The 11932-nt window shown below is 36.5% G+C and overlaps 1 protein-coding gene across 1 annotated transcript in view; it reads right to left on the bottom strand.

Moving 5' to 3' along the window:
- Window positions 1–1475: 1475 nt before the first annotated feature.
- The window catches only part of LOC107096983 (ATP-binding cassette sub-family A member 1-like), a 40204-nt gene continuing 29747 nt past the window's right edge, over window positions 1476–11932 (bottom strand). The window contains exons 37-49 of the mRNA XM_015393922.1: window positions 11097–11212; window positions 10664–10808; window positions 10325–10448; window positions 9915–10044; window positions 9679–9805; window positions 9461–9523; window positions 8975–9081; window positions 8749–8890; window positions 8278–8412; window positions 8080–8183; window positions 6125–6217; window positions 4209–4458; window positions 1476–3039 (exon numbers count right to left, since the gene is read on the bottom strand). Coding sequence (XP_015249408.1) covers window positions 2602–3039; window positions 4209–4458; window positions 6125–6217; window positions 8080–8183; window positions 8278–8412; window positions 8749–8890; window positions 8975–9081; window positions 9461–9523; window positions 9679–9805; window positions 9915–10044; window positions 10325–10448; window positions 10664–10808; window positions 11097–11212 — 1974 coding nt within the window. The 3' untranslated portion in view covers window positions 1476–2601. The remainder of the gene's footprint in view (window positions 3040–4208; window positions 4459–6124; window positions 6218–8079; window positions 8184–8277; window positions 8413–8748; window positions 8891–8974; window positions 9082–9460; window positions 9524–9678; window positions 9806–9914; window positions 10045–10324; window positions 10449–10663; window positions 10809–11096; window positions 11213–11932) is intronic.

The raw sequence follows: 11932 nt of genomic DNA, 5'->3' as shown, positions 1-11932 counted from the left end.
GATGCCCCACAGACACTCAGCAGGGTCAGGATGGCCCAAAGCCAGCACTCTAGAGGTGCATTCCTGCAGGTTTTAGAGGTTTTTGCTTTAGCAAAGCTGATTTCCATTGATAGCTGATTAACAAGCTGTTATTGAAATGCAGTAATCAGAAACAGCTGTGCTGAAGCAGGAAAACCTCTAAACCCTGCAAGACAGCAGCCCTCTTGCCAGGTTTATATGATAAATAAGATGTGTATATTGTTGCAGCCCTAGGCCTCATGAGGTGGGTAATTTATTGGTGTGTCTGCTCTATTTGCTCTTCCTAGATGATGGGAATCTGGAAAAGGAAGCTCAGTCTTTGTGGAGAGGAAATACTTAGATGACTCTTTTGTTGTGCAGCGTGTATCAACGATGGACAACAACTGAGTAGGGAGATGGTGGATCTACCAGAAGTGGCATTTACCATTATTTAGAAGAAACCCCATGGGACTAAGGCCTGCATATTCCCTTGGGCGCTTTACCGTTCTGTCATTGACATGCCTGGACCACAATGTTTTAACAAAGACATCTACAATCTGCGTTTTTATTGCTCTAGTCCACTATTAAAATTCCAAAATGCCTTTTAAAACCTAACGTAAAGCACCTGCATAGATCTGTGTTGCAGACGGTGTGAAAGTGTGGTAAAGAAGAGTGAAGGATGATTGATTTTAGATATAATTTTTGGACATATTCTGATTTTCTGATTTATTTGTTTACTTAGTTAAACATTATTTTGGACCTCATTTGTCCTTTTTTTCATTTAAGAGAGCTTCAACATTAAAAGTAACACAAGACCTGTTCTTAATGCAGCTAAATATTTAGGGTCCTTTCTGCTTAAAACATTTAAATAAATCTTAATCTGAGTTTGCACTGCTAAAAAGTCAAAGTCATTTCCTTTGAAGGCTATAGATCATCATGAATCTATATCAGCTTACAAATCAGAGACAAAATGCCTTTTTAATCAAATGCACAGGGCCAATTCCAAGGTTTTATCTAAACAGAAATGTTCTTTTTCTAGATGAATTATTATTTTGAGTGCAGAGACTTGATTTTTATGCATTCTTCACCATTTACACGTAAACTGAAGAAGAGGAAGAGGGGTGAGGATGCACGGTGCAATCAGAGCACCTCCTCTGGGATGCCAGAAAATAAGGTTTCACTAGTCAAACCTGTGCGTCTAAAAATGTACTTCTAGTTATTTACAGTATATAAAAAAAGAAAGGAATATTTCGTCCATGTTGTATTGTGAACGTAGTGCACAATAAGGGTTCGTTACCACAAATATGACCTCTGGGGTTTCTTCGGTAATGGGATGAAACCATTTATATTTTCCTCATACAAAGCAGACAGGCCAACATCTCTCTTTTCATTTGATGAAGAAAAAATTCTTGAACTATACAATTTGACAAATTAAATAATTTTATTTTTTCCACCAAAAAACATTCAGAATAGGCTTTTTATGCTTTTTTTGGATGTCATTTTAATAGAATATAATTCAGATCTTACAGCAGATATATGTTATTTTTTTCAAGTAAGAGTTTACATTCAGCAATGCAAGCTTTCTTTTTAAAGTTGCTCGTTCAGCTTTACTTGATTTGACATGCAGCAGGAAAAGACAAAAAGAAAAGAAAAAAAAAGCTGAAAAATCAGCAATTAGCTCCATGTTTAAATTATAGTCATGGAGATATTGGAATGAAAGCTCACATACTTGTCCTTAGTCTTAAACAACACAGAAATATTTTAAATATGTTAAAATGAAAAATAGTTTTAAATATTTGAAAATGTAACAGTGCATCACAGTGCTTCAGACATTCAGCAATAAACCAAACGGATTTTTAGTTCTTCAAAGCCTTTTAGCTTAGTGTTTTTTTACTAATCAGGACTTTATCACTGATTGAATTTGAACAGTTTGGCAAATTATCTTTTGATAAAAATCATTAGGAGCCACATCTGTTTCAATGTAGTCATTCTAGACTTCATTTATAAACATGCAAAATACAGATAAATGGAAAAAGGAAAACAAAAAATATAAATAACACCCACTATTGGAAAGTAACTATAAAACTCACAACATAAATTTATAAATAAAATGATGCAAAGAACAAGAACATAATAATGAAACAAAGAGGTAAAATCTGCTGTAAACTGTCTTGTAATAACCTCCACCACTCTACAAACGTATATCTGTAAAATCCCCATAAAATTACACATAATCTGCTACTCTATGAATCTTTGCAGCATCTTGCTTAAAGTGCTTTCCGGAAAGAATAAATAAATCAACTGGAAAATATCGTCTAAAGGAGACCTGAGAAAAAAACTCCCCATTTCTGCACTCCACCCTGCATAGCACTCTTTAATATGAGCAAAATGTTACTTCAGGGAGATAAAACTGATACTTTCAGGCATTTTTAACCGTTCTAAAGCTACAGATATATGACGAGGTGAACAAGGCACCGCAGCCGTTTAAAAGGAAGAACACTGTTGACTTCTGACAGACCGACAGAGGTTTGTCATGAACTCTGCAGCATTCAGATGAATAAACAAGAGATAAGAATGTCTTCTCTGTCTTTGGTCCTGCACAGCTCACAGCGAGCTGTCCTGTGAGTTGGTGCCGACTATAAAGAGCGCAGCAGGATCGTTATTGGAGCTCTCCTCTCTTTGATTTGACCTGTGAGGTTTGCTGGACTCGCTCTGAACTCCACCGTTGCTGCTGCCCAACTCTGGAGGCTTTTCCTGTGTCTGAGGTAATCTGCTCAGAGGCACGCTGCCGCTCGTTTCCCCGTTGGAACTGACCTTTCTGGCTTTGGCTTTTCTCGGTTTGCTTCCTTTCGAATTGCTTTCAGGTGATTGGGAAGGAAGCTGTGGAGATTTCTTCTGCTGAGGGGATGTTGTTTGTTGTTGAGGCTGAATGTTGGGAGGATTTATTCTGATGGGAGGGTTTAGCTGTGGAGCGCCATTACTGATTACCACGTCTGTGAGGCAGTCATCATCTGTCTGCTCCTTTGCAAAGCTGACAAAAACCTACAAAAAAAGAGGAAAAAAAAAATTTAATGAATCAGTCAAAACCAACCATATCTACTGTTTCACAGATCGAATCCTCTCTAAGCAGAGCAGCACGAACAAACCTTTTTTCGCCGAAGCGACTGCTAGTATCAGCTGTATTCTGTTGTTTAGTTATAATGAACTTGATAGAAAGACAACATTTGTTTCCAAACATAACTCTAGTTCGCCATAATAACAATGCTGGAGATTCTCAGTTATCCAGTTAATATTAATTCCAAAATTCAAACTTTGTTTTCCAAGTTTGAAGACTTTCGCCTCCCATCCAGGAAGCTTTTTCAATTCAAAATTCCTGGATTGTTCACGTTTTGCACAAAAGAAAATAGTTGCTTTGAAAGGGGTGTGAAGGAAGCCATTTATGTTGAGAGGAAAACCGACCTTACATAGAGTGGGGGGACTCAAGTTTCAGCTCTCAAAAACCTACAACGCAGCGTAGAGTTGATTTTTCCCGCTATTATCTCAAAGCTGATCGCTATGCCAGGGACCAAGTCATCTTTCCTGGTCAGCCAGGCCAACAATGACCTTAACAACTCCCCATTAATAAGGGGCCAACCCATTCTTCTGGTTCAGTTTGCATGTTTTCTAAGCCATAACAAGGATTTGTTGGGCTATATATATATCTATTAAGCTTGGAACTCAACGCTAAGCCAGACATTTTTAATAGAAAAAGCTTATTGGAGGGGAAGCTAAATGTCTTCAAACTTGGAAAACAAAGCTCAGTGGTTTGTTTTTTAACATAGTAGTGATGTTTTCTGACTTTAAACTGTTGTCATTTTGTTTTTACAAAATCATCAGCAAAACACAAGATCACGAAGGGTAGTTATCTCAATTTGAATAAAAACTGGAAACATTTCAAAATGCTGTCACTTAAATTGCTTTTAACCTGCAATAAAAGTACAATAATATCAATTTAAAGCATAAAAAAAAAACATTCTTTAGGAGCCAGTGTTCTAGTTAAAAGGGAAATGTATTTTCTGTTCACCCATCTGTGTAGTTTCCAGACAAATCACTTTAGGTTACTGTTTTTTTTTATACTACAGCAGGATTCTCCAATTTTAATGACAAAAATCACCCAAATGTTCCTTTAGAAATATGAAGGCTTTCATCTCTGCTGGAATCGTCTTCCTCACCTGATCAAGGGTTGTCTGCGAGACGGAGAAGTCCACGATGCCAAGCTCCTCAGAGTTGTTCCCCAGAACGTCAAAGACGTCGGCAAGGCAGCAGGCGTGTGATGGCAGCTGGTACTGCAGCACGTTCTGATGTCTCTCCTTCAACTCAATGATGGGAAAAGATTTCCTCAGGTGGGTGTCGATAGGACAGGACTCTGGGTCCGCTTTAATGTCCGCCAGACGGAGAATGATGGTGTACCCGTCTCCAAATCTAGCCACAGGATGGAAGAAGATTTATCAAATATTCTCACAACAAATTACATATAAATAAAAATCTTTAACATCTTTGCCTTAAGGTTTTTCCATTGAACTGCATTATTATTCAAATATTAGATCTGTTAAAATTTACCAGAGGTAGGTTTAAAGGATGTGCAATTACTTTTTGGGGGGTTTGATTGAAAAAAATAAAAACGATTTAGCGTATTCTCAGCATCCATAACAGGATTAGGATCACTTTTTCCATAAATTCTTGCAATATCAGACCAAATTTAGCAGATTAAACTGAGATTTCAGTTAAGAACACTGGATAAGTGTCATATTTCCTCTTAAATTAAAAAGCATGGTTATTAAAAGACCAACACTTTATGTTATCCAAAGTACACAATGTAAAATGATTCTCTTTTGTTGGTGGAAAATTACCCTTTTTAAATTTTTTTAATTCTTTTGAATCAAACAGCTGTTGTTTATTTTGTAGTGAAAACACATAATGTTCAGAAAGAAGCCTAACACGATGCTGAGGCCAGATAAAACATGTTGGAAAAAAAAAGTCAGAAAGTCATTAGATTAAAAAAATGTGAATCTAAATAAGTAAGTTTTTCTTAAAATGCGTGCAGTTTTTCTTGAATTGAGGAGGTAAGTGAACTAAGTGCCAATGTAACAAGACATTTTACATTTAAAATAAGAAAAAAAACAATAGCATTGTCTTATTTCAAGTACATATTATCTACTTATATTATCTTAAGAGTGTACGGTAAATACTCATTCCATTGGCAAAACATCTTATTTACCTGCTCAAATTAATGGCTAATATACTTAATTTAAGACATTTTTACTTATTTCTAGATTGTTTTTGCAGTGCAAGGTTGCAGGCGACAAAAAATAGAAATCTAAATAACAAATGTTTTCTTAAAATAAGTGCATTTTTTTTTTTTGCATTAAGGAAGTAAGTGAGACACTTTGCCAATGGAACAAGATAATTTACATTTAAAATAAGAAAAAAAAAACATTTACATTGTCTTATGTTAAGTGCATATTATCTAATCATCTAATTTAAGAGTAAAAAATCTCACTCCTTTGGCAAATCATCTTAGTTTACCAGCATTAAGAATATTCACCCTTAATTTGAGACGTTTTTACTTATTTTTAGATCATTTTTGCAGTACATGGTGGTCAGCTCAAACATTCCACCTTATATCATACATTATCAAAGATTTAGAAAAGCAAAGATTTGATTCGTTCATATTGTTTGAAAGATGTCCACTATTATTGACCTCTCAGTACCACTGCACAAAGCTATTTGTTTCATCTTTGCAAACAAAATATAAAATTATAAAATATCTTTTAATGATTAAAACTTGCAAATAAATCTTTTATTTGGCTGGTGGAAGTAATTTGCACTTTTTTTCTGCGCCATAATAGTATGATTTTACAGAGCAGACACTCATGGTACCCACAAATGAGAGGAAAACAAAAAGGTCTCACAGAAAACTTTGGGTTGTGGAAATTTGACATAAAGATTTATGTTTCGATGGGACCATTTTTTTGAAAGCTCTGCTATTGAGTACGAATAAATATCTTTGAAAGGTGGCTTTGTTGTTGATTTGAAACTAAAAATAAAACAAAACAAACAAAAAACATGGTGTGCAGGATGTGGTTACCGGTTCTTCAGGTGCTGAACGGACCCCAGACACTGAAATCTGCCGTTCACCATGATGGCCATCCTAGTGCACAGTGCCTCACACTCTTCCATACTGATAGCACAGACAGAGAACAACCGTTACAATTTAAATCATATCAAATAAACATACATGAGGAAAAACTGGTGTATTTATCATTTTCCTTTCAATGGGCAATGTTTTATTCCTCCATGGTTTCAATCCTTTCCTATAGGGATTTTTTTAAATAATATTTAACAAAAACAACTTTTGTTTTTGATGTCAAGATGATGTTAAAACAAGTCCAAAGTTGTTATTAAGGTCAGCTAAAATGGAAACTGAAATTGAGAAAACATTTTAATTAAAACACAAAAATGCAATTAAAAGGAAACAAAGATAACTACCAGAAACAGTGTTTATAAAATCAACTTAAATATGCTAAAGTTATATGATATCAAAAGTTAAAGATTTCTTTTTGTGCTAATTATTTCAGTCTATGAAACTGATGTGAAATAGATTTTTCCCCACTTTTTTTTTTACATCAGCTCTAACTGAACCATTTTCCTCGTGTTGAGTTTTTGTAACGCCAATACATAATTCCTTTAATAACATCGTCTGAGCTTTTTAAATCCTATGTAAAAAAAACAAAAAACAAAAGACTATAAACTAATTTCAGAATGAAAGAAAACTAATAAAATTGTATTAGCTACGAAAAATTTGAAAGTCTGAACTAAAATCGAATCTACTGAATTAGAGAAAAAAATACGACTAAATAAAATTAAACTAAAAAGAATAATCCAAAATAATTATAACCTTGCAAACAATATGTAGATAAAATATGCATTTTTTATTTGGAATGTAGCTCTGTGAAAATGGGAATAATCTGATGCAATTCAATTCAGACCATTAGATGGCAGCAGAGTGCTTTCAGTGTGATCACTCTGGAACTGGCATTGAAAGCATGGAAATGTGTAATTAAGAGTAAAAAATAATGATTACAATAAGGCTGGACAACTATGTAGACATAGTTTTAGGCTCTGCCTTTAACCCTCCCTGAACAATGCGGAACTGATTAGTGGGATTTTTTTTTATAGTGTTGAACCTAAACTTGCCACAAAAATAGTTAAAAGAACAGACAACAGAGCAAACAGCTCTCCAATGGAAGAAAAACAAACTCAAACAGACTTTATGGTAATTACTGCTTCCCATCAGTTTGATGTGTTGCTGTTTACCAGGCTGCTTCAGCAGCAGCTGGAAAGCGGATGCCTCCTTCAGTTGCCTAAGAGCTGCTTGTGTTTCACTGTTTGTTGTGAAAATCTGTTCAGTCTCTGTCGGATGTAAAGTTTAAATCTTTATATTCCTCACCCCCCCTCGTCCTGTCTTAAAGGTATTGTGGAGGATTTTAGCTAATTTTTTTAAAAGACCTGCACTCTCCACTTAAAAAAAATGCACATGGAAAACCCTGTACCCGCTCCCGGGAGGTAACGTCTATTAAACACGTGCGAGAGCGTGCAGAAACCCATTTCTCCTCATGCACGCTCTGTTTAAAAGTTGCTGTTTGCATCGCTCATACAAGCTTACTTTCTAAAAGATTTGCAATTTTTCCACTATGTCAGACTCACCACCGGTAAGTGAAAATGGGGACGAGCTCGTAGGACCTATCACCAAGATGATGATAATTAGGAGGACCACTTATTGTGATGATCCACCTGGAAAAAGAACATCCTCCACTATACCTTTAAAGCAGCCGTGTCTGCACCCATGTTTTTGGCTCTAACTTAATATAACTTTATTGTTTAAGCAACCGACAGCATGTGGTCTTTACAAAATGGAAACAGTGCATTACTCCATTCCTGAACAGGTTTAGCCAAAGGTTTAACCAAAAGGGGTTTTAATCATCTTAGATTATCTTAGATTATAATCTCTATATTTTGGGCATGAAGTTGAAGGGATCATACCTGTGGGAGGTGAGTACAACAGCTCTGCCTTCTTTAGTTACACTAAGGATGCAGTTCCACAAAAACCTTTTTGCTTTTGGGTCCATCCCAGTGGTAGGCTCATCCTGGAAGCAGAGAGGAAAATGTCAGAATAGTGATAAAAATCAAAATAAGAGCAAATAAAATTCTTCATTTAGGAACCAGTTTTGATTTGGTTACCAGGAATATAACTGGAGGAGCCCCAATGAGGGAAATAGCCGTGGAAAGTTTCCTCTTGTTCCCTCCGCTGTATCCTCCAGCCTCCTGTTCAGCATACTGAGTCAACCCCAGCTTCCTTACCCCCCACTGCGCCACCTGCAGACCAGATCAGGCTCTTCATGGATATGCAACTGCAAACCTTTCTAAACTCTTTTTCAGTTTGTTTAACATTTTATTAGACATTATTTAAGCCAGATGTCTTCAACCTTGGTCCTTAGGACCCACTTTTCTGCATGTTTTTCCCTGCCTCCACATGCCCAACTAAAATTTGACCATTGTGACCATTGATGGCTGCTGAGGAGGGAATACCATCATTGTAATCAGGTATGCTGGAACAAAGACAAATCTAAAACAGGACAGCTGGTCCTGAGGACCACTGTGAAAGAGCCCTGATTAAAGCTAAAAATATGCAGTACAGAAAAGTTTATTTACCTTAGTGACAGACTCCTCTGGCACCCCCCTCAGGCGAGCATAGAGTTCCAGATGTTCCCGACCCGTCAGCAGATCACTGATCGCATCAAACTGTGGACAGTAACCCATCAGCTGGTGGACCCGCTCCATCTCTCTCAGCACACTGACAAGCAGACATGCAGCACACTTAATAAGTTTACGGTTCTGCAGAAAGTGAAAACATTTCAGATGGGTAGAGATTCTGCACCTATGCTGGCTGAGGAAAGCCTCTCCATGTGTGATCTGTGTATCTCCAGTCAGCATGCGGAACGTAGATGTTTTTCCAGCTCCATTTACCCCTAGCAGGCCGAAACACTTAAAGGGCAGACACAAAGCAGGATTACGTTAGCTGTAGATCTTCAGGTAAAACATTTTTAAGTGTGAAATTCCTTACAGTAAACATGATTTACTCAGAAAAAAGCATAGAGGTTGGCCATTTACCAGAAATTAAAATGGGAACTAAGTGTCTATCAAGGAGCCAGTGTCCATATCGCTCAGCTAAGGCTGATTATTAAGCGACCATTATTAAACATTTCTTTATCGTTTTTACCCAATAACGAGCATTTCAATCTCCATGAATTATATGTCGGATTTTAAAAACTTGAAAAGAAGAAAAGCATGAAAGACATAAATACATCTGTGGAAAGTACTATATTTTTCTTTGCTTCTATAGTTAGCTGAGGAAATCTCTCACCTCACTGCGGGGAATCCCGAGGCAAAGCCGATCCACAGCTGGCTTTCTTCCTGCTTTGTAAACCTGGGGGAGGATTACCTTGGTTTAAACTACCTTAACGCACAGGAATGATGTTGAACTACAGTTCTGACAAAATGTAAAGCTTTAAATTTTTGTTTTTTTTGACGCATTTTAATAAACTCCTCTGCTAAAGAAACAATTCGGCATCAAACTTCTACCTTGCTCAGATCTATCATGGTGAGGATATCAGAGTGGGCTTTGCCACTTTTAACTCTCTCACGCTCTCTCGCCACGTCTTCATCCTCTGGACCCAGAGGAGGAAGCTGAGGTTGTTTCCACCACGGCCTGCACAAACAAGTTCACAGACTTACTGAAGGACGGCTGTGGCAAAAACAAAAAACAAATTGCAGGAAATCATCTACTAGAAACAGGAAAATAAAAAAGGCATCTTTACCTATAGTAAATGAAAAACTTGTACTGCAAGAGAATGGTGAAGATGAAGAAGATAACGCCTTCAGCTGCCATTGCAAACAGATTCTTCCCAACAAAGTCCCACTGAAGGGGGTCAAGAGTCTGTTTGCTTCCTACAGGTGGGCACAAAGAGGAGGAAGATGCTAACTTGTACACAAAAACATTTGCTCACAGTAATAGATTGACAATAAGAGGAGAAAAAAAGAATAAAAAGCAATGAAAATAACCCTGAAAGGTGGCTTCAACTCTAAGGGTTTTTACAGGTTTCATCTAATGGATCTTTGTCAGACAACTAATGTAAATCATTCTCCTTAGAGAAAGTATAATAAGCAAATATGTTAGATGGGTTTCCTGAAAAGATGCTGAGAAAATCTCAGGGCATCGTATTCATACCTAGTCTCTGGAAGGCGTCGGCCAGGGCTTGGTTCTTAGCCATGTCGATGAGACCTCGGCCCAAGCAGAAATGTGGGAAAATCAAAAACACTTTCTTTAAGATCCTGTTGACCTCATTCAGATGCTGAAAAAACACATTAAACAAACACATTAGAAAGACTGACAGATAATGTATTTCATATACACAGTGAAACAATATAAAAGTCCAGCTTATCTTAACAAATCTAAACTTTTAAACTCTTCTAATGCTTTATGACCATCCCTAGATATTTTACTTTTTTCTTCAAAATACAGAATTATTCCTTTTTTTCCCTCTTAGTGTATTTGTGCTTTTTGTACCTCATCTACAAACAACTCCAGTACGAAGGTGGCGATGCTCCCATTAATACCAATAAAGAGGTTGACGGAGGTCAGAACCACATAAGCTGTGCTAGGTATGGAGAAAACAAAAGATGCTGGGTACATCAGAGGAGTTATGGACCACCTATAGAAGAGAAACAAAGATTGTATTTATGCAGATTATGAGAGGAGTGGATGGGTGAAATGAAAGGAATTGAAACTTTGTTTACAGAGAGGAAGAGTAATACAAAACAAAGAAAGGGAAAATGGAATACAGTCATGCATCCAAATCAAGCAATTCTCTTATAATGATAATCTTGTGTGGATGTAGTGGATTTGGATTAAAAGCAGAGGAAAACACAAATCATAATAATTCTATTATAAACATGAACATTTCTTACAGAAAATTACAAAGATGTCTGCTTAAACATACCCATAGAGGAGCAGCAGAAGGATTAGAGCTGGCAGGTTGGTCTCTGAGACATACGACTGTTGCTGGAAACAGATGAAGATCAGCACCACCATCATAGCCGGGACAGAATAGTTCAACTAGAAAAAAAAAAGACATGAGAAATAATGATGGGAATAGAAGGGAATTGTGTATTCAGATTATTGTAATTCTGATAAATTACAAATATCATTTGGATTAAAACAATAAGAACCAAGGAAAGGTGTTTGCTTCTATTGAAAAGTGCTGCATGTTTTACGCTGTTGGTGAAAATATAGTTAGCATTCAGCTACAATGATTTTCATTTTGGAATTTAACAATGAATTTGAAATTTTCTGTTTTCCAAGGCAAAATAATGAATTCTGTAGAAACAATAATTTTATTTAATTAATCTACAAGGTTGTATTTATTATAAATGTGATCTAATCCACACAAGGTCAAACTGACACCTAAGAGCTGAAACATATGGAAACGCCTCCACTGATATGTGGTTGTCATCCCATCGCAAAATTTTAAGAAATTTTGCGATGGGATGACAACCGATGCTTTTTGTAGCTAATGGTGAGCTCTTCGCCAGTTGTCTAAATATTGGAATTTTGTTCTCATTAGAAATGATTAAGCTCAGTTATTGGTTTTCAAACATAGCCCATTATCATTCAATAGGGTTGCGGAGAATACTAGGAGAATTCTTCATCTACTCCATTGGATCAATGTTTTAGATCTGCAACACCCAACTGGTCCATAATTCATCTTGCTCTTACTCCAAACTCAAACCTTGTTAAAAAACGTAATAATTCATAAGTTCAAGATACACCCAGGAA

Source organism: Cyprinodon variegatus, unplaced genomic scaffold (assembly GCF_000732505.1).
Source record: "Cyprinodon variegatus isolate N-32 unplaced genomic scaffold, C_variegatus-1.0 Scaffold662, whole genome shotgun sequence".
Classification (NCBI taxonomy): domain Eukaryota; kingdom Metazoa; phylum Chordata; class Actinopteri; order Cyprinodontiformes; family Cyprinodontidae; genus Cyprinodon; species Cyprinodon variegatus.
This window is presented reverse-complemented; position numbering and strand designations above follow the sequence as displayed.